The sequence below is a fragment of the Dermochelys coriacea genome, chromosome 1 (assembly GCF_009764565.3).
Source record: "Dermochelys coriacea isolate rDerCor1 chromosome 1, rDerCor1.pri.v4, whole genome shotgun sequence".
Lineage (NCBI taxonomy): Eukaryota > Metazoa > Chordata > Testudines > Dermochelyidae > Dermochelys > Dermochelys coriacea.
In genome coordinates, this window is record NC_050068.2 from 225121947 (window position 1) to 225145521 (window position 23575).

At 39.2% G+C, this 23575-nt stretch overlaps 1 protein-coding gene across 1 annotated transcript in view; it reads left to right on the top strand.

Annotated features, from left to right (window-relative positions):
* LRP6 (LDL receptor related protein 6) overlaps positions 1-23575 on the top strand; it is a 196826-nt gene that overhangs the window by 94381 nt on the left and 78870 nt on the right. Inside the window, 3 exon segments of the mRNA XM_038403027.2 lie at positions 2665-2862; positions 18502-18698; positions 19466-19597. Of these exon segments, the coding sequence (XP_038258955.1) occupies positions 2665-2862; positions 18502-18698; positions 19466-19597 (527 nt within the window).

Sequence of the window (23575 nt, forward strand, 5' to 3'; positions counted from 1 at the left end):
TTCTAAAGTGAGATTAGATTTATTTTCTTCTTGACAGATAACTCATTCCCTCGTGGTGTTCATTCATGTCTAGAGAAATTTTGTGCATTCTCTCTAAACACCCATGCAGTGTGAGAGTTTAAGGTAGAAAAATCCCTTTTTAAAGAGTGAGTCACATGAGACTGAATTGGGCAATATTTGTGTTGCTTGTGGTGCATGTCTGTCTGCAGATATAACATTGTATTAAACACTCATTTGAGTCTGTAAACATAGATTAAGGGAAAATATGACTTGGAATTTCCTGAGTCTTTATAGAAATAAATAAATTAATAAAACTTTGCCAAGAAGAACTTAATCTGCAAATGTTCCTTAAATGTGTTGCATGTGTGTTTTTGTTTAAATCATGGGTGACCAGGTCCTGTTCTCACATGTGGGCACCATACAGTGACATATTGTGCCTCTGAGTGCTACAAGTGTCCAAGAGCTGCAGTTTTCCCTTGATGACACAATGTTTTGCCTAAAAAGAAAAGGAGTACTTGTGGCACCTTAGAGACTAACAAATTTATTAGAGCATAAGCTTTCGTGAGCTACAGCTCACTTCATCGGATGCATTTGGTGGAAAATACAGAGGGGAGATTGATATATACACACACAGAGAACATGAAACAATGGGTTTATCATACACACTGTAAGGAGAGTGATCACTTAAGATAAGCCATCACCAGCGGGGGGAGGAGAAGGAGGGAAACCTTTCATGGTGACAAGCAAGGTAGGCTATTTCCAGCAGTTAACAAGAATATCTGAGGAACAGTGGGGGGTCGGGTGGGGGGAAGAAATAACATGGGGAAATAGAAAAGCAGTACTTGTGGCACCTTAGAGACTAACAAATTTATTAGAGCATAAGCTTTCGTGAGCTACAGCTCACTTCATCGGATGCATTTGGTGGAAAAAACAGAGGAGAGATTTATATACACACACAGAACATGATGTTCTGTGTGTGTATATAAATCTCTCCTCTGTTTTTTCCACCAAATGCATCCGATGAAGTGAGCTGTAGCTCACGAAAGCTTATGCTCTAATAAATTTGTTAGTCTCTAAGGTGCCACAAGTACTGCTTTTCTTTTTGCGAATACAGACTAACACGGCTGCTACTCTGAAACATGGGGAAATAGTTTTACTTTGTGTAATGACTCATCCATTCCCAGTCTCTATTCAAGCCTAAGATTGTATTCAGTTTTCAAATTAATTCCAATTCAGCAGTCTCTCGTTGGAGTCTGTTTTTGAAGCTTTTTTGTTGAAGGATAGCCACTCTTAGGTCTGTAATCGAGTGACCGGAGAGATTGAAGTGTTCTCCAACTGGTTTTTGAATGTTATAATTCTTGACGTCTGATTTGTGTCCATTCATTCTTTTACGTAGAGACTGTCCAGTTTGACCAATGTACATGGCAGAGGGGCAATGTTTTGCCTGGCTTTCTTATCCACCTGTTTAAGTTCTTGCCCCATATGTTGTTCCTTTAGGTACAAAACAGTGTTTATTCCTAAGTCCTTTTACCGGTCCAGAAGAGTAGAGTTAGTTCCTCCTACCATCAGCAAAAGAGCAGAGTTTTCTGATTATACACTTTCCCTCTCCCCCTCTCCCTTATCTAACTTCCATATGTTTCCTCTTAGGGTTAACTATGACCGGTAACATGCTTTTACATGTCTTTGTTTACACTAGAGGTTCTCAAACTGGGCGTTGGGACCCCTCAGGGGGTCATGAGGTTATTACCTGGGGCATCATGAGCTGTCAGCTTCCACCCCAAACCCTGCTTTGCCTCCAGCATTTATAATGGTGTTAAATATATACAAATGTGTGTTTAATTTATATGTGGGGGGGGTTGCACTCAGAGGCTTGCTATGTGAAAGGGATCACGAGTATAAAAGTTTGAGAACCACTGGTTTACACAATTTCCTAAGTAGTGCTTAAAAAGGTATGTATTAACGTGTGTTAATGTGTTTTTAAAACAGAGTTTCACAGCCTAGAGTATCCCTTTAATGTGATTTCTTTTTTAAAATCAGGATTTGGCACCCAGTATAGACAGGCTAAATTATATTTAAAAACATGTCAGCTGGTTGTCTGTCTCTAAATCCATTCTTTCACAAAAGCAGTCTCTCTGCCAGAAGTGCTCTCCCAGCACAAAAAACAGAGACCTGAAAGAAAACAACCTTCCATTATATTTGTTTTTCTGCCACTGCATACACTTACTGTCTCCCCACAATCCCTGCACTAACACACACTTCTCCTGTGATCCATATTAAAGGAGTTATTTTCTATGACAGTGCACATTGTCTAATTTCCCTGATTAATTTTGATGCTGATACGTTATAGATAATGTGTGTAGAATTTCCCCAAATGTCTCATGCGGTCTGAGGGAAGAGACCCTGAAAAGAGTAATATCAAATTACACTGTTGAATAATGTTTGAGAGATTTTAGTCAAAAACAGAAGCAAAACCTAGATACTCTTGTTCTGTTTCAAAGAAGGTCAGTACATTGTCCTGTAGAATATAGCTTCAGAGAAAGAGAACTCAGTCTTTTTTAGGAAAATAGCAGCTAAGCCTTCATCTTGACTTGAATATAATTCCAGTGATTAGAGTGTAGATTTGAACGTAATCTGTATCCTTCTCTTTTTAAAAAAAAATTATAGGTTCATGTATTGGACAGATTGGGGAGAAGTACCAAAGATAGAACGTGCTGGGATGGATGGTTCAAGCCGCTCCGTTATAATAAACACAGATATTTACTGGCCAAATGGATTGACTTTGGATTATGAGGAATGGAAGCTTTATTGGGCAGATGCTAAACTGAACTTCATCCACAAATCAAACCTGGATGGAACTCATCGGTAAGAAATTTTAATATGACTTGTATACAAATCCAATGGTTTGTGAACAGACTCTGTTTAATAAATACATAAGCTCTATAGCAGCTGATTCGAACCAGTCAAACTGCCATGTTAGTACTCATGAAGCTCCAAACAAATTAATAGTAAAATAAAAACAAACTACAGGTGGGGTTTGAATGGATACTCAAACTGGGGGATGGTCCTTAATCTGTTGTATTCTTAGAAAAGCTACAAAAGCCTTTCTTCTGAAGTGATCCTGAAAGGGACCCCTGTTTAATTTATGTGGTTTTACAGTAACATTTTCCTGTTTTTTTTTTTAATGGATTTTCTGCCCCTGCTTGTTGTAAGAATTATTTCTTCTTCAAGACAGTACTGTTAGCTCTCGCAATCTTATTGCAAGCCTCACACTCTTTGGTCTTTTTCTGATAGCCCCGGGTGCTTGCATCAGGTAAATGTGGCAGAATCTCAACTTGCAATTCTCTAAAAACAAACATTTCTAGCCCTTCTGGTTGTGCCTCTAGCAGAGGCTTGTCAAATGCAGCAAATAAACAACATGGGGAAAAATATTTCAGTCTTTTCTTCTCTTTCAGTCAGATAAGGTGTTATTTATGACAAGAGCAGGGTAGACCATTTTCAGAGATGTATGTGTGGGTGCTAAATTGATTATGTTACTCCAACAATGCTGTTAAGGGGGTTATAGATTTAGCTATGTCTGGTACATTCAGGGCTACCTTTCAAGTAGAGGCCTACTTGGTACTATCTGAATGCACTCTTAGCTTGCTTGCAGGATGTTGCTTTTCTTTACCAAATGAGATGGTCTGTGCACTGATATCCTCCATGAAAATGTACCCCCTATAGCTTATTCCTGCAATGTTTTCCGGAAATACTTAATACTGTCCAACATTAAGTCTTGGCATTTTCTTTTGCAACCTTCTGTGATAGCTTCTACGTGGTTTATTTATCAGTAAGGTGTTATTTGTTACTCTCTCCTCAGACATCCTAGTGATTTAGCAATTGTTCCTGTGTGAACATAAATTCATGGTCAAGTAATTGGGCCCTTTCAAGAGCCTCAGTATCTGCTATCTAGGCCTTTCATTTTAATTTGTGGCTAGTTACATAGGCAGCATTTGTAAAACACATCCACTGTTTTAATGTGTTGTTTATTTGTAATCCGTGGTTTCCTGCCAGAAAGCAGAGGATAAAAACACAACATGGCTGGCTCGGTGGCTTATGCCACATACGTTCTGAAGCCTGCCTCTTAACAGACAAAAAACTTTGTTGTTTCAATGTTTCATCCAGAATTTTTGTATTAGCATTTGTCTGAGGGATAACAGCAGCTGCGTGTAATAATTTTTTTCAACTGTTATAAATAATTTAACTAGTATAGATAATTCCAGGCTGGGTATGAGGTTTGTAGTTTAAGTGGATTTTGAAATGGCTCTGGAATTTTTGCCTGGGAAAAAGGAAAACTTAAGTAGAGCCAAAAAAATAATTGGAAGCTGATGATACTCCTGCCTCTAAGAATGCAGGACTGCCCAATGATTCCAAAGTGGTGGGCAAAGGGGCAGAAATGACATTATCTGGTAAAATGCCTTAAAATGCAAAATAACTGATGTTTAAAATTATTTGGGTCTGTGATATATAATTTTTTTTAATATAAATCTGATTAACAAAGAAGGGAACAGAGGATGTTCCAGTTAGGCTAATTTTGGCTAAAAAAAGTTGATGTTAAAGCTCTCTTTTAATGAAAAAGGGGAGGTCTTAAATCCAGTTAAGTAATCGGTGCTTAAAAATCTTCATCTTGACTGAAACCGACCACATGAAGGGCACAAAATGACAGCTTGCCACCCGTCAGGTTACGTGCCAGAGGTGGATTTCTCATCCAATTTTTAAATGACCAAACTTTGTATAATTAAGACTCACAAATGACAGCTGATTTGATCACTCTTGAAACCCAGCTTGTAGCTTTTGCCCAACAGAGTAAATATGTAGCTTGCTTTATTTTTTGAATTACCTGTTTTATGCTCTCATATTTGGATGGGAGAAAGAGCAGAAGCTTATTAACTATACTAAAATAAGGGGATGGCGGTGGTGGGAGTCATTGTGTTCGGATAGTCTGGGTAGGGCCCATGGGAAATTATGCATAATGTAGACATCTGGTGATGGTAAGTGTTCATTGTTAAAGCACCCAGTGATCAAAATCAATACTAACCTCTATTCAATTTGATATATGTGTGTATGTGCTTTCCTAACGTGCAAACACAAGTTTACCTGTGTCTTATCTATCGTTTCCAGTCCTTCCAGCTCTACAGATACCTCACTGTTCCTGCAGGCATTTTTTCATTTTCAGTATTTCTTTGCTGCGGGCTTGTTTTCAGCATCTCTCTTCTTAATGGTCTACTGTGCAGCAATACATGTGAACTTTAGATTGTAAGTGAACTCATCCCCTTACTTGCCTTTGGCTAACCTTAAAATGATAGTTGGAATTAGGAGGGAATTAGTATTTATTTGAAGAAAAAAAACAAAAAAAAACCCAACTGTTTCTGAACCAGGTGCTTATAACCTGCCTTAAGCAGTCACAAGCATACTCCACTTTCTGCAGCACCTGGTTTTCCCTTGGCACATAAGGGAGCTGTAAACATTCAGAATATAGTCAGCATCTGTGTCTGGTGTGCTGTTTTTTTTTACAATTCCCGTTCATCATGAAAAAAGAGGAAGATTTGTTCAAGGAGCAAAGCAGCTCTTTCTAATTTTTTTTTTCTTCTCTGTCTTTACCTCCTAGACCTTTGTCTATACTAGGCAAAACAGGTGTGTTTTTAAAACGTGTTAGCTAACCCATTTAAAAATCATAATATAGATGCAGTATGTTATAGTTTTAATGTGTTAATTGGTCAAGGTTTTCCTTCCTTATTTTCCTTCCCAGGGTTAATCTTGACCAACTAATGTGTTAAAACCACAGTTTGGCTTGTCTGCATTAATAGGTTGTTTTTTTAATGTTACCAGTCATGTTTTTAAAAACGCACCTTTTTCCAGTGTTAACATATCATTAGTGTATTCAGTTTTCAGTGGCTTGGCTCTTTTGATGTTACCATTTCCTTAGTTTCCTCAGCCAAGATCTGAATTTCTAACATTTAAAAAAAAAAAAAAAGGCAGGAAATAAAATAAAACAACCTTTGAAAGGAAAAAAAACTTGAGGCCTTCTTTAAATGCACACAGACCTAAAAAAGGGTACAAATCCAAATTTTTCCTCTTTTATAGGCCATCTTTTAAAATCCATGCACATACAAAACATACCACGACATTGCAAAAGTAGAGAGCACAAGAATGGGAGGGCAAGGACAACATCACTAACCCTAACTTTATTTCTAAATTACTGTTGTTAGTGAGGACTCAAGTATAATATGAAGGGGTGTAGAGATGGAGATGGCCCTTTAAAAAATGGAACTTGTATAGCATGTACTAATTGCTGTGTAACCAGGGTGCAGACACTTTAGTAGAAATGAGCTCAGTGTTCAGGTCCTTAACTATCATTCACATATAATACATTTCATATATAATTTTTAATAGTCTAATTTCCACCAACCCCCCTCCCCCCCCCCCCCGAATTAGAATCTGTGATCTCTAGAAAATGCTACTAGTTGCTCTACTTGTTTTCCGTATGGTGGTATTGCATAAGGGAAAATATTTGCTCATGTGTAAGCTAGAGAACCATTGAAGCAATAAATAGAAGCAACTGGCTTTACAAAAATTGTATAGTTTGGCAAATATAATGTCCTGAATCTGTTTAGATTTGGTCAGTTTTGCAAAGGAGGCAGATGAGAGTACAAAGATCTGCCTCTAGCCTTTTTAGTCTTGCATAATATAAGGCAGAAGACAAAGGTAATAGCAGATAAATGTGTTGTAGCAAAGAATCTACCAAGAAAGGAGGATCAAATATGAGACTTCATATGAGAGAGAGTTAATCCAGAAAAGGGTTTCAAACAAGCCAAAGGAAATGGAGGTTTGGTTTGGCATGAATTTGGAAAGCAATATAACCTAAATTGGATGTGAAAAGCCAGTATCTCTGATCGATAAAGCTGTAAGTATTAGAGGTTCAGACACAACTCAAATTAATATATTGTGTGAGTACATTACATATATAGAAAATCAATTTATTTGATTTTTCAAAAGGAATTTGACAGCCTGCACAGACATATATTGTGTAATATTCTTCAGTTCTGTGGAGTCGCATCTAAAGTTGCCAATATCATTACAATTATGTATAGAGAGGCGAAGCACTCTATAAGAGTGAACAATCAGGCAGCACAATGGTTCAAAGTGGACACTAACATGAAACACAGCTGTGTTCTAGTTGATCTTCTAGTTAGCATTTCCATAAATTGGATAATGAAGAAATATATTAGCAACATAAACACTGGTAATTCATGGGTAGATGGGAAATGCCTTGAAGATCTACAAAGATAATCTGTAAAAAGCATGCAAACGGGTCAAAATTAGTTATGCTAACACACACGTCCTCAAAACCCAGAGGTCAAGCAGCAACATCACATTAGAAGCAAAGATATCAAGAAAGTTGAACAGTTCATTAAACTCACAGCATAGGGAAATTAAACATATACAGCATCAGAAAAAACTTTAGAATTTTCAACCCAGACATAATCTCAGGATTAACATATGGCCATAAATGCTGGAGATGCACCAAAACGTTAGTCAGAAAACTAGACATTGTTCAAAATGTGTCTACAAAAGATTCTGGGCATTAGATAGAGAGATTTAATCCCCAATGAAGAGATCTGAGAAATCATCAACCAACAGTTCATATCCACTGAAACTGGAAGGAAGTGCTGGATATATTTGGGGCATTTATTCTGCATGCCAGTGCACAGATTCCCATGTGGAAACTAACTGTTGTGAAAAAGTGAGGGAGCCGAAGAGAAACCTTAAGAAGAACCCCTAACAGGGAGGACATAACAGTTGATCTCAACACCACAGAGCAGATGGAAGCAACAGCAAATGGCAGAGGAATGAAGTAGATGAGTTTCTGCCCTGTGTGGCAACAGTGGTGTGGGAAGGATGTAGTAATAATATGTGAAAGAGAAAAATCTTGATGTTGCTGAACATACCAAAAATTGTAGGAAATATGCTGCTTTGTTTCTATTCTTTCTTATAGTCTAACTACCATTTCTATTTCTTGCACTAAATAGCAATCAAAATATATGGATTTAAATTAAACAGGCTACTGTGCTTATCAGAAATGAAAGACAATAAATAGAATGGTGCATTCCTGACAGTTTACTTTCTCACTTTCTTGGCTCCTCCTTTGGGGATAGGGGAAAGTGAGGGTCGGAGAGGAGGAGGAGGGAGAAACCAACAGATCATAATTCAATGTTTTATTGCTTACTAGAAAGAGGGATAGAGGAGCTCCCTCTAAACCCTGTAAGCTTCTGAATAAAAAATGATTATTAGGCCCTGTGACAATGTTAGCAATACCTCTTCCCTTCCATTTATTCAAATAGTAAAACTCGCCCACTAAATGTGTGATATGAAATTCCATTTATAAGAAAGCGCAAACAGCAAATTTTAAGCAATCGTATATAATTGTCATCTAGCCCCGGGACTTATTGGCCTGACTGCTTCAGTGATGGGTTTGTTAGAATGAAGGATGGTAGTGCAGAAGTTGATGTTGAGTGTCCTTGGTTTGCAAGCGAGAGAGAGGAATGTACAGTCTTTCTTTAAAAACAGCAATTTCTCACATTGGAAAAACAATAGTTTAAAAATGAAATTGGCCTATGGAAGGAGTGTTTTTGTTTTTTGAGGCTCTTATCCTCCTTATCAGAGTGAACCAGTTGCTTTTTGTGGGACTAATTAAACAAAACTGAATTGCAGACATCTCTCCTGCGAGTAGAGTACTGAGAGGTTGGCCTGCTAAAGCAGCTCTTGAATTAATTTTGTCTTGTTTTCCCCTGCAGCAGCAGTTCTAATTAATAAGTTAACACATTATTGGCTGAAGGGAAATGCACTTACATGGTCCCTCAGGAAGCGTTTGTGTTAATGAGATGGGTTTAGAGGCCATTGTAAGAAAACATACTTTCAGCAACTGCCTTGTAAGTGTTTCCCAGGTTTCTAATTTTGCATTTGAGCATTGTGGGTCTGCTTTCAAGCATGAAATCGTGTGTCTGTCGGATGATTAGTTGTTGTGGATTTGATGAAAAGTTTAAAAATATGAAGTCTGACATTTACAATAGAACTTTTTATCCTTGTGTACATATAATTTATGTATACAGTATAATTATGTGATGTGTCTTTAAAAAAGCTAAAAATTTCTTCAGCTACTAAAATGGAGCCATCTCTGGGGTGAAAAGTCAATAGCTGTGTTAACACTGCATGACAACTCAGAAGAGGAAGGAAGAATACCATGGCTAATTGAAATTGCAGGGGGAGGGAGTAGGTGGGCATGAATTGGAGCTAATTCCCCAACTCTTGCTAGAAGTGCTCTGGGCACTTTATTTCAGAAAGATGCAGCAGAGATGCAATTTCCAAATGTCTGGACTTGTGAACATTTACATGCTAGTGATTCTAGTTAAGCAGTAAATCACAACAGGCTGCATATTTTTGGGGCCTTTGTGCATTGTCAGGCTGAACGGACAGTGCCTTCATCCACCTCAACGGTGTACTAATAGCCCAGGAATGCAAACTTGTTAGAAAATAATATTTTCAAAGAATAATACATTTATAAAGAATATTTACAAATAAACAATGGTTACCTCAGTGGCTTTTAAGTAAAACCGTACAAACGAAGAATACAGATTATAATCAGTCAAATTTTACTTGAATCTAAAAAATATCAAATTTAATTTTAAAAATATTGCTATTTTCCTGTGGAATGATTTTTTAAAAAGTCTCATTAGCTTTTTTAAAATATTTCCTTAGATCAAGCTTTTAAAGAGCTTTTTAGAGTAATTATGTAAGAAAAATAGAACTTTCAGTTCTACATGAAATAGTTTGTAAAAATATAGCAGAAACTCTCTAATCTTAGTGACTGATAAATGAATATACATGATAAAAATATCTAGTGCTCCCAAAAGTGAGGAAATAGCAAAACAAAACTGAGTTAAACACATGGGACTGCAACTGTAATAGCTGCTTCTATCTGTAGTTCTTTCAGCATCCCTCATTCCTGAGCACAACATCCTATGCTATTTCCATCCCAAATTCCTCTTCATCAGCGTCCTTTGACTCAAATTGAACTTTGAGGCAATTTTATGATGTGCACTGAAATGAGACCAACAGAATCATTTCACTTTCATCCACTATTTCACCTTTGGTTTCCAAGGGTAAGGCTTACATGTCCTGATTCCAGTCCAGCATCAAACATCTTGTTCAGCTACAAAATTATACTTTTTAAAAATGTACAATAAACTTACGATTGAATATGCAGTATCTTAAGGCTCTTTTTACCATGGAAACATCTCCCTCACTACTGCGTCCCATCCTAGCCCTGCCCCTCACACCTACCCACCCCAGCCCTGTGACCCTTACAGTGCTCTCCCACCCATCCTCTCCTCCTCCCAGAGGTGCTACCCCGTGTCCCTCGCCCCCACAGCTCTGCACCTCATTCATCTCCATTCACTGCTGCACTCTCATTATGTCCCTACTTTAAGACAAGTATCACATGGCAGATGTAGTTTTAAAAAAAGGCAAAAGTAATGGAAATGCTGTATATTTATTTTTAAAAAAATGTTTTATATCCCCAAAATAACCTTTGTTTCCCCTCTTTGTCAGGTAATTAGAACTGTGTTTGAGCTATGATAATGATATATGAATAAAGCTGTTGGTTTATTGGGAAAAGACCTCTATAAATCTCGTTGGGGATTGGTCCTGCTTTGAGCAGGGGGTTGAACTAGATGACCTCCTGAGGTCCCTTTCAACCCTGATATTCTATGATTCTATGATTTAACTTTCTCAATTATTTTAAAATAAGCTTTTGTTACCTTGGCAGAAGAAGAAACAACCACATGATCCCTGGAGGAATTAGGGTATACTGGGCAGGTTTTTGGTGTTACCACTGTGTTGTTATTGAGCTCCTTGCTCTCCATTAGCTAGGGTGACCATGTCCTGGAACACCTGGTCAAAAAGGGATCCTGGTGGCTCCAGTCAACACTGCTGACTGGGCCATTGACTGTCTGGTTGGTGGTGCCGTGCAGCGGGGCTAGCAGGAAGCCTGCCAGCCTCTACAGATCCCAGGAAGCAGCTGGCATGTCCGGTTCCTAAGCTATAGGGCGGCCAGCTAGTGGGGTGCGCGTGATGCCCTGCCCCCCCGCCCACAGGTACAGCTCCCATTGGCTGGGGTAGGGCAGGGGACAAACTAGTGTGCCTAGCAGGCAGCTATTGAGAGGTCGTGATACATGCCTCTCCTGCTTCTGCTGGCCCTCTTCTCCATCTCATGCTCCTCCTGTGGCTGGGCTTAAACTGCAGCGCATGCCCTGTGGTGAACTGCAGTCTCTCACCCTATCGCCAGCACCCAGAAGTTCAAGGTATGTATCCCTGAGTGCTGGGAACGGGGCTTCACCCCCAACCCCCTCACTGCATCCCTACCTGTCCCAACCCCCCCTCCCCCCCCGGCACTTCCATCTACCTCACTGCATCCATCCCACCCCAGCCCTGCCCCTCACACCTACTCACCCCAGCCCTGTGCCCCTTACAGTGCTCTCCCATCCATCCTCTCCACCTCAGAGTTACCACCCCATGTCTCTCACCCCCACAGCTCTGCACCTAATTCATCTCCATACACTGCTGCACTCCCATTATGTCCCTATACACTTCTGTGCCCTCCATATCCTCATGCACCTGTACCCTTCGGCCTCCCTCCGCATCCCCATCCACCCCACATTTACACCCCTCCCCCCGGTCTCCTTCACTACCCCCTTTCACCTCCACCCTGCTCTCATCCTTGGCCTCTTTCCTTCCACGTTCTCCCATCTTTTCTCTTCCAGACCATCATCCTCCCTTCCCAGCTGGGTGTCTCTGTGTAGGCAAGTGTATGTATGCATGCATTGTATGTGTGTAAGAGACTGTGAGGCTTTGTGTAGGGAGGGACGGGTATTGCTGCATGTGTGTTTACCTGTATAAATAAAATTTGCAGCCTAACTCTTCGCTTTTGCTGGCTTGCGCACAAAAAAATTGATGACATAAAATGTATGTGTTCATTTCATAACCTTTGTCTAGCTACATTATAAACTCTTTGTTTCAGACTCGTGGTCTCTAGGCACTAAACAACAATTGTAATATTAAATAATGTGGAAGTATATGTGTTCCTGCATGATAGAGTTGTAGACATGAATACACGTGTGTATCTGCATGTAGGTGTAGGAGTCAGTTTCTACAGATTTATTTATATGGGTATCTGGACAAGTGTGCATTTCTGTGGTTGTGCTTTATGGATTTGTATTTGTCTGTCTGGTCCTAATTCCACAGATAAAATTACAATAACTTCAGTGAACAAAAAACATGGAGCTGGTATGAAAAATGGGAAGGGGGAGGGAAACAATCATGAAAACCTTTGTGAAACTTCAGTTTTTTAAAAAATACCCTTTTTGACTATTTTGCTGCCAGCTCTAGAATCCTGTAATAAATAACCTGAAATTAGCATAGTACATCTGTGAAAACGATAAATGTGCCTGTTTGGGCCGTGCAGTGAAAATGAGCGCATGAGCCAGGTGGGGGAGAGCGAGGGAAGGGGGATGGAATGAGCAGGGGACGGGATCTCAGGGAAGGGGCAGGGCAGTGGATGGGGCAAGGGTGTTCGGTTTTCTGGCATTAGAAAGTTGGCCACCCTACTATTAGCTTTCCATATTCTGTAAAGCATTGGTATACAAACTTTTCCAGTCGCATCCCTCCCTTCCCCTTCTTACCATCAGTGGAATCTCTGTGCCCCCCTTCCCCCACCCCATTACTGCACAGCCAAGCAGCAGAGCTTGAGTTAAAGGCAGAACTGGGAGCAGAACTGGGGATAGGGAGGAGCTTGTGCTAGGGGCTGAGCTGGTGTGAGAGAGAATGAGAGCAGAGCTGGGCTGGGGATGGAGCAGCGGACAGAGCTGGGCTGGGGGCAGAGTGGGGCTGGAAGCTTGGCGCTCTCTCCCTACCCCATGGGGGCTGGCCTGCGCCTGGGGGCAGAGCGGGGCTGGAATCATGGCACTCTCTTCCCACCATGGGTGTAGTTTGGAGATGGAAGCAGGGGGCGTTGCTCCCCTCCCCTCTTCCCCAAACTGCAAGCCTTGGGCAGGTGCAGAATTTGGCCTTCCACATGTGGCCTCGCTGGCCTGACTGGAGCTGCCCACCCAGTATAGAAGTGAAACTACTCCTATGCTCCTCACCTCCCAAGTGCGATGGCCCAGGCCTGGAGGCAGAGCAAGACTGCAGGGTTAAATGGGAGAACTGGTCTGGAGGTGGAGTGGGGCTGGAAGCTTGGCTCTTCCTGCCTGCTCCCTATGGGAGGTTAGCCCAAGACTTGCTGCATGGTGCCCGCACCCCCTTCCCCCCGAACATTCCTCCCCCATAATTTGGGGACCACTGTTGTAGGATTTAGCTTGGCAGGGCCTGGGATCTCATTGAAACTGTTTAACATCACACCCACCTACAAGCAAATAGCCCAAAATGTCAAGAGTCATGGATATATAACTGACTTTTTTTTAAGGATTATGGTATGATTAAATAACTTTGTAGACAGCTACTATGGAGACAGAATGGGTGAGGTAATACTTCTATTGGACCAACTTCTGTTGGTGAAAGAGGCAAACTTTTGAGCTTACAAAGAGCTCTTCTTCAGGTTTGTAGACACACACATTCTCTACAAGACAGATTTCAGAGTAGCAGCCGTGTTAGTCTGTATTCGCAAAAAGAAAAGGAGTACTTGTGGCACCTTAGAGACTAACAAATTTATTAGAGCATAAGCTTTCATCCGATGAAGTGAGCTGTAGCTCACGAAAGCTTATGCTCTAATAAATTTGTTAGTCTCTAAGGTGCCACAAGTACTCCTTTTCTTTCTACAAGACAGAGTTTAACTTGTATTATACAAGTCTGTTGCTGTTGTATGTTTTAAAAAGTAGACTTTTAAAAAGTTTAAATACAGGCTTTTTTTTTTTTAAATAAACCTATTTACAATTAAATTGGAGAATCTATGGTAAGGCCTAAGCTTACTGTAATCTATTACAGTAATTTTAAAATTTAAATTAAAATATTTAGTCCATATTTGCTGCCAAGTGTTAAAGGAAGTCAGACCACTGAGCTGGTGGAAGTCACTGGCTGAGCGCTTGGAACCAGAGTTAGTTGAAGCGCTAAAACGGCTTTTAGTAGCAATAAATAAATAATGCAGTAGCCTCTTCTGCAGGTTCAGAGGGAATATTTTCTTCATTTCTACTTATTCAGCTATTTCAGTGCAGTGACTAGATCACTCAAAATTAAGAAACAAATGGGAGTTGAAAAAACAGAAAAAGTTTATTTCCTCCTTCAATCTGTGTATTAAAAACTAGGTTTGAGAAGATGAGATCTACTAGTTCTAAAAATTTGAAGGACAATGGTGACCCGGAAAAGTCAGTTTAGTTAGTTAACTACAGATGTAACTTCCTTTCTCAATACATCGATTAGTTTTAAGTGCAAAACATATTTTGATAATCCTCCTTTATTTAACCAAATAAAATCATTTTAAAATGCTGTTTTTGTGCATTTTTAATTGTTTTAATTTCCCTCCAAATAGAGCTTGTCACAAATCACAAGTAAAAAAAATGAATCACCTCGTAAATAAATGCATCACACCATTTTCTGACAATATAAAAATGTAAACATTAAGAATTAAGACAAATTAAGAATCTGAATATGTGTAAATTAGACTAAATAAATGTCTATAGCTGTAGTAAAGCCTCCTGGTTAGCAAAAAGAGAGACTAGATTTACTGTAATGGCTATATTTAGTTGAGGATCATCATGTTTTAATGATCACCAACCAATGAAAATTAACCTTCTTTAGGAAAATAACTATAAAGTACAAATGCAAAGCAAGCTTAAAAATCAGTGATTCAGATCAGGGTTTCCTGCTTGCTAATTTAAATCATGATTAAAATAGGTGATTTTAATTCATTCATCCTGAAACTACCTCTGGCTTTTGAAGTTTAATTGTGTGCTAACATTTTTCATGTTAATTTTGACTGAACCTCCAGTTATTCTCTTAGTGCCATTAAATATTTTTATCTGATGATTATGCGTTGATTGAAAAATCTCCATGAGGTCTACAGGGCTAATAAAACTGCTCTCTTATCCCCAACTCTCCTGCTCTTATTTCTGTTGATACCTGTGACTAGAAGTAGTAATTTGGCTATGACAGTAATTTGACTATGCATATGAAACTGTAAGTCTTTGAGGGAACTGAATACCTTGGTAGAATGATGATGGGATAGACAATATCTTGCCTTCACATCACTTGTTCAGATTGAACATGGGCTGATAATTTAATGATTGAAAGTAGTTGCCACCAGCCAGCTGTCAGATCTTGTCAATCCAGTTACACCACCTGCCTCATAATTGGTGCCCTTGTTGGCAGTCTCACCAGAAGGTTGGAGACCCTATTCCACTTTTACCCTTAAGTGGGGTTCATTTGCATCAGTGGTTAAGCACACTGGCCAGGACTGTTGTGGGAATCTTGCACTGCTGTTACCCGTACACAGCAGTTAAATATATAACATCACTCTCCAGTACTGTCACTCTGGCACCTTTCGTAATGAGTAAATCAAGATGCAAATTATTCCCCTCCAGCTTCTCCCCTTCCTCCCCACCAAAACCTTTCAGCCCTTAATGCAGATCATACTTAAAATTGCTTTATAGCAGCCCAAGAGGGAGTATTGCTTCTTCTCTTCCTTTCCCTGCTTTCTGTGGTTCCACTCTCCTCCCTCCTCTCCCATTCCACAAAAAAAAAAAAGAAAGAAAAGCTTCCATTGATTAGAATCTAGAGCTGGCAGATTTCGTAAGGTCTGTTTAGTGAAGCTCAGCTTCATTGCTGATGCAAATTGTGTAGCCACTCTTGAGCAAACTTGCTAATATGGCCCATAGAACATGTTTAGAGAGAATAAAATGCCAGTTAGATTAGGTGATTGAAAATGAACCATCACCACATCTCCTAATTGCTGTCCAGAAAACTACATGAATTGGAGCATAGTGTTGTTACATTACTTACCTTAATGAAGTACCAGAAACCAGTACCTGTGTACTTAGGTTGAAAGACTTTTTCACCATGACCTGTCCTTTTATCTACAGAAAAAAATACACATTTAAGTATAATCACATAACTGATAGAGCAATCAAGTGTAGTAGCTTCCTAGTCTTTATGAACCTTTCCAGATAGGGTCAGGCTTAGATAAGAATCACAAATCACTTTATGCATTGCATGTTAAGGGTTAGATTTTCAAAAGTGCTTTGCACCCAGCATCTTCCATTGTTCTCAATGACGTATTGTCTTTGAGGGCTCTTGGGACCTGAGAACGTTTAAAAATCTGGGCACTTTATTTAGGTACCTAAATGGGAACTGAGCTCTCTTGAAAAATGACTTGAGTTGTAGGTGTGCACTGAGGGCTCTTGAAAAATTTAACCTTGGGTATTCAGAGCAGTGTGGGGTTTTGTTGTTTTGGGGTTTTTCGGGGGTGGTATTGGTAATCAGTGAGACCTTGGAATTCTGCTGTTTTAATGATCATGTGATATGTTAAGACTTGGACAAATTATGACCCTGTTGTTAAAACTTGTGTCTAATTACGCAAACTTGAAAGCTTTTTAATGGCTATTTGACATATATTTTTTAAAACTCCGTTATTCTGGGGGTACTAGTAGGTCAAGCTTCAGTGTCACAATGTTGGATTTCAACTGAAACCTACATTATAATAGTCTCTCACAATGTGTGAACTTGAGGTTCCTCATTTTAATTAGGTGCTAATAAATACCTGTCTGACCCTGATGGAGACATGTGAAAGAGCAGTTATGGTTTGATATCCAAGATCCTATTGCAAAATGTAAGGAAATAGAAGATTTTATTTAGTGTGGTGTTGGAACATAAACATGGCCATTAAATGAATCAACTTGTTTTTCTAGCAAATTGAAGAGTAGCAGTTTTTAAAAGACAGTTTATCAATAATTTAATGTGCTAGAGTGAAAGTACTAGAAATTGCAATGTCCTTTATCCAAAGAGCCATTGGTCCAGTACATGTTCATACTTCACAATACTGTCCTGCTGCTATGCTTTTAACACTGATCAGAAAAGTTAGAGTATTGTTGTCCCTCATTCAGTTGTTGACTCCTTTCTAGGAGGGAGTGTGTGGATATTTCTTCAACAAGTTATGCAACCAGCAACTCCTTTCTACTCAAGAAAAGACTGAAATGAGGCTGGCTGGTCATTTTACATCTTACAAATCCTGATCCCAAAGACACTGAGCCTGTACCTCAAGCTCTAATCTTTGGTCAGGAATATGTCTCCAGAATTCATGGGAAGTGGGGTTCCATAACTGTCTTTTAGAATGTCTGCTTTACTTTAGTAGTCCTCTTAAATAAATGCAGCTTGCCAAAATGAGTTTGACCTGTGCCAGCAATTGAATGTCTAGTGGAAATATGTATCAATTTCTGTTAAGTCCTACTTCATCCATTTTCTAAGCAGAAGCTAGATAGTGACACCAAGGAAGGAAGGAATGGCAAAAACACAGAGGTATTAAAAATTGACAATATTCAGAACAGAAGAACACTGGGTAAAGGGGTGTTTGGAAGTCAGCTACAGTGTTTCGTATGTGTGAGGTGAAGTAGAACATGCCGCTTTTGGGGAGTGGGGGAGAGGGAGAAAGACAGACTGCGAAATGCTCAGTTTTAATCCCATGAGGCCAGATTCATTGATGACTGATTTCAGCATAGCAGAAATCTGAACGTGTTGTCTTCCACAATGTTTGTACTTCGTTTTGGGGATAGGTAAGGACCGCATAAAAGGGGAAATTGGGGTGAGAAGAGATGTCATAGCTATGTGGCCAATAGATGAGACTCTTAATGGCCCTGCTTTTAATAAATATTAAAACAGTCTAGTGTAATAAATGATGATAAATAGAACTCTGGTACTTAAACACTTTGTAATGTTTAAAATTTTGATACGATAGCTATTCTTCTAATGGTTGAAAATAATGGTAAACTTAGAAGAGATGGTTGGCCCCGGGGCTTGGTAATAGATCACAAACCTTTTCAGTTCTAAATCTGTGTCAAGGTTGGAAGTGACTTGAATTATTTATTGGTCATTTGGCATGAGTTGGTAATGTCAGTATAACTCTCTAATGTTTGTGCAGCACTTTGAAAAGGTAACTACTCCTTGGCAGTTTTATAGTGCTTTGTTAGTGCCAGCTGTTCAGGGTATACAGCTCCATCTGTTGGCATCAACTGATTGGCCAATAGAAAGTGAATTGCCCTCCGTTGCTAATGCGCTTTCCCATGGATAAACAGAAAGCTTTGTTCAGCAGTGCTATCAGTGTAACACCTTTTCATAGATATTTTACTACTTAAATGTAAAATTCAAAACAAAAAGTGTACTTTTAATTATATGTGAACATGTGTTTTCCTCCTTGTACCCTATTAGGCAAGCAGTGGTTAAAGGTTCTCTTCCACATCCTTTCGCTTTGACTTTGTTTGGGGACACATTGTACTGGACTGACTGGAACACTCATTCTATTTTGGCTTGCAACAAGTATTCTGGGGAGGACCTGCGTGAAATACATTCCAACATTTTCTCTCCCATGGATATCCACGTTTTCAGTCAACAGAGGCAGCCAAATGGTAAGGAATCTTGCTTTCTTTTCTAGCTGCAGGTTGGAACTGATCTGTAGAAGTCTGAAAGGCCTTTCTGTTTGGGGACAGGAGGAAATTAAGTGAGAGCTGGATGGTTCCATTTGCTTTATGATGCAACAGTTTCCAAAGCAGGGGATTTGGGAATAGACCCAAAGGGACACAGAGTATTCTTTACGTTGTTCTTAAACATTAATAAAACATCTCACCCCTCCTCCTCCTCCTTTTGCCTGCCATAGTGATGCTGTACAGTGTTCCTTTTTATTTATTTATTTTTAAGGGGGCCATGTGCTGGAGATTTAAACAATAGGCGACTGACTTTTTCTTCTCTCTTGAGCATTACCATGTTCCTGAATGGAAACTGTTGTTAATGTGGCTAATGGTGTTAAACATGACTAGCTCTGTAGGATAACCACCATCTTAACCTTTTAGTGAATTTATCTTGCTTGCATTTTGTATTTTTGTACATGCTGCTGCTTGTTTTGGTGCTGAGCAGTTTGTGAAATTGATAAGAGCACAGATGAAACAAGAGTCCTATGTAGAGCCAAATGCCATATTTGCAATGTCTTTGCAGCTGGGTACAATAATTATCCACTCTTAATGCTTGGAATTAACTTTTACTTGTTCTGTGTTTATTATTTCCTCCTTTATCCACTTTCCAAACAGACTCTTATGACTCAAAAAGCTTTGTGCCTCCTGACACATGAGATGGTCATTTGTTATCAAAAATATTAATCTGTGTGATTTATGTTCAACAGCTACAAACCCATGTGGAAGTAATAATGGTGGCTGCTCCCACTTGTGTTTGATGTCTCCTATCAAGCCTTCTTATCAGTGTGCTTGTCCCACTGGTGTGAAACTCCTTGAGAATGGAAAGAACTGCAAAGATGGTAGGCTTTATTTTTGAAAGATTATTTTGGAATAAACTTGATGTAGTTTCTGCAAGAAAGATGTTTGTCCATTTAATTAGATAATGCATATGAAGGGGCTCGTGGGTTGGAAATATTATTATGGGAAACAGTAGGATAGAATGATTTATGCTTTTTTCCAATACAGATGTAAATTATAGGGAACGTTCCCTGAAGACTTGCACATGCCTGGAAAACTTCTAATTGTGTTCTGTTAATATGCTAATCTCTCTATTTTTTTAAAAGAGAAGGCATGGTCTCATGGCTAAAGAATAGGTACTGGAGACGAGATTTGGGGTCTAGTCCCAGCACCGCCACTGATTTGACTGTGTGGCATTGGGCAAGCATTTTGAGCCTTGATTTCCTCATCTCTTAAAAAAGGAGGTAACAGCTACCTCGTATATTGCTTCTTAGGGCAGGTCTACACCTAAAACACTGCATAGGTGCAGCTGAACCACTGTAGCACTGAAGTGAAGACGCCCCTATGATGATGGGAGAGCTTCTCCCATTGGTATAGTTAATCCACCTCCCTGTGAGGTGGAAGCTATATTGACAGAGAAGCTCTCCTCTTGGTATGTCGGGGGTTAGGTTGGTATAATTCTGTCGTTCAGGGGTGTGGACTTTTCACACCCCTGAGCAACATAGTTATACTGATATAAGTCTGTAGTGTAAACCTGGCCTCAATGAATTTGTCTGTAAAGCACTTCTGTTGTTGTTGTACATTAAATATTTTCATCCCTTCTTCGAGATCCAACCAAGTAAAATATCTCTTTAATGCTGCTACTTATCCTACTACCCCATGCATACCTAACATCATAGGCTGAAACTTTCAGATCATGTGCTTAAAGTTAGGCACCTGAATCTATATTTAGGCACTAAAATAAGTGTGACATTATTTCCAGAGGTGTTGAGCACCCAGAGGTCTAGATGACTTGTTAGGGAAATATGACTGCTCAACATACCTCTCTGAAAATCAAGTGATGTTTACTGAAGTGCCTAGATATAGATTCAGGTGCCTAACTTTAGGCACTCAAAAGTTTGAAAATCTAAATAATTTTTAACATTGGATCGGATTGCTATAATGATCCTGATGTCAAACAGCTGAAGAATAAGTATCGGGATCAAATTAACTCTTGTAAAACAAAGAGCCTTTTTTCATGCAGACTCTCTCCCCACTGAAAAGGTAGCGGGGGGGGGACCCATAAAATGATACAGGCAGAATTAATTTTAAATAGAATAATTTGAAAAGTGTTTTTTATTTTATTAACGTACCCTTTTATATTTAATTTAAGACATTTTCTAGAACTTGTCAGCTGCTCTTCAGTGTTTCCTCTTCTCATCCTATTTCACTCCTCCTGATTGTTTAACATGGCTAATTGTGCCCGTGAGAAACTGATTAAAATAAATTGCCTCTTGTACATAGAAGAGCAAAAAAGCATAAAGATTCTAAAGCAGCCTTGCAAAATTGTCATGAGGAATTGCCAGCCCATGCAAAAAATTTACTTTCCCACTCTTACCATGATGAACAAGCTAATGTTTTTAGTACCTGTCAAAATAAATTATCTGAGGCATGTGGATGAAGAGAATTTATTTTCATAAATAAAAATCTCATATAATGATTTCAACTCTGATATCAGATTCTGGGTATTCACAGCCATAAAATGTATCAGCTTATTTCTTTGCCTGGTTTATGATGAGTCAATTTTTACTCCATTCTCTCTATAACAACATGAGATACTGAACCATTAGTGTGCTCCTGTTCAGACATACAGCATAGCTCTTCATATATCAGTGATTTTATTTACTAAGAATTACTTTAAAGCATTGTGCAAGTGATATGTAGAGAACGTGCAACAGAGACACTTAGATGATCATATCAATATCAAGTTGTGTGTCCTTCCTGTTCTCTGCCTGTGGCACACAATAGTTTAGTCTCCTGAGGGCTATAATACTTTGGTCTAATTATGGTTGTTTGGTGTGGAGGTGGCTGGGTGGTGTTTTGTGGCCTCTGATATACAGGAGATCAGATGAGATGATCTAGTGGTCACTCTGGTTTTAAACTCTGACTCTGTCTGGCTCTCTGAATGATCCAAAATAACGAGCCCACCTTTTAAGAGGTGGAATGGAAATTAAAAATGGAAAATCCATTTCCTTAGTCAATACGTGCTGTATACCCCACTGCTAAACAGGATTAGAGTAGTCCATGCAAAACAAAGTAAAAATATATACACCTCAAGCCTTGTTTCACATTCTAGGATGTCCCACTGTGCTTACCTAATGCCCCAGTACGCATCATTCTGGTAAATCACAGCTATTAAGAGACTTTTGCTCGGGGAGGATACGACCAAAGGGAACCAGGGAAGGCCTGTGTGTTGGGTATGGTCCAGCTTTCAAAGTTGTTATGCTTTGCCCAGAGATTATATAATAATAAAATAATAATAATAATAAAGAAGTATCTTTGACAATTTTGCTTCTTTTTTGAGGTGGTGAAGACTTGGGGCTGCTGTGGGTGAGGGAGGCAGGACTTTCCTGAGCCCTACAGGGCCAGCTCCAAGTTGCCTTTGATTGCTTTTGGTACTTGTGAAATGTCAAAATTGTGAATTTTGTGAGGCATTGAAGTTAAAAAGAGCAGGCCAGCAGGACTCCCAAGGATCTAAAAGAAGTAAACCTGTTCTTGTTTATGTGTAGACTTCCTCTTGTAGGCTGCTTACTGATATTAGTGAAATAAATAGATTTTCCATTTTTATTCTGCAGTTGGCCTGTTAAATGTGTCTGTCCTGGAAAGAGTGAAACTGAAAACAGTGAATTAAAAAAATCAATTTTTCCCCGTGAGCCAGATCCATTCAGTAAATTTCAGTTGTGCTGAAAGAACCAAAAAAAGCTGAATAATTAAAGTTTAAGATGAGGTTTTGAAATGTAACATGTTTTTGACTTTGCTGGGAAAAAAGATGATTTCCAGTTAGAGTAGTGAAAATGAGAGAGACAATGCCTCTTTCTTTCAAGGCAATTTTATCTTCTAGTGGTGGTCGGAGCAAAAATCATGATAGCTCCGAAACTAAATAATAAATTGTTTCATACTGAAAGGAATACTTCTGAGAAGCAGAGATCCTTATTTTTCTGGAATGTTAGATTAGCACGCTGGCCAGAACAGGAAAGATTTGGAGGGTGATTATTGTGTGCATGTTTGCAGTGGTTTGGCATTGACAGATGAACCTTGCAGCCAAAGGTGAGGCTGGCTAACCCTCGTTGAGCAGTTTCCATGACAACTAGCATTTTTGAATAGCTTCAGTTTATAGCAGTGTTTTATCTAGTGTTTTGGGTTTTTTTAAATCGCACCTTAGAGGAACTTCATTTTTTCTGACTATTCAGAACAATCTTTTTTTTTTTTCTTTTTTTTTCCCCCTTTCCTGTTTTGAGTAGATTCCATAAACTTCTTTCCAAAGTATTTTAGGAAGGGTTGATGTATGAGCTGGGAGTTATTCTTCTCATGACTAATTATACTGACTGGTAAGTCGCTTTTAATTTCCACTCCCCTTCCAAAAGAAAACAGTTATGTAATTGGGACTTTGGCTTACTTCCAATGCTAACACTCCTCCAACATCTGCGTGAAAGTTCAAAAATCCCCATTACTCAAAGAAAAGAGAGGGAGAATGACCGGTTTGCCAGCCAGCAATTCCTCAATGGATATGTCCAAGGCTAACTAACAGCTATTTTGAGCATGCAATTGCTACAGCCAGTATACTTTACTTACACTGTCACTGAACTACTGATACTTTAGCTTGTTGTTCTGTAAAGCACTTTGGGGTGTTTTTCAGTATGACATGCACCATATGAACCCAATTCTATTGACACTCTGGCTGTATATATGCTGTTTGACGTTTCTTTTTGTTTAATGGTAAAATTTGAGTTTGTTTTAGAGGTCTACTGCGTTCTTGTTTTTCTTGGGAAGATCTCCCCATT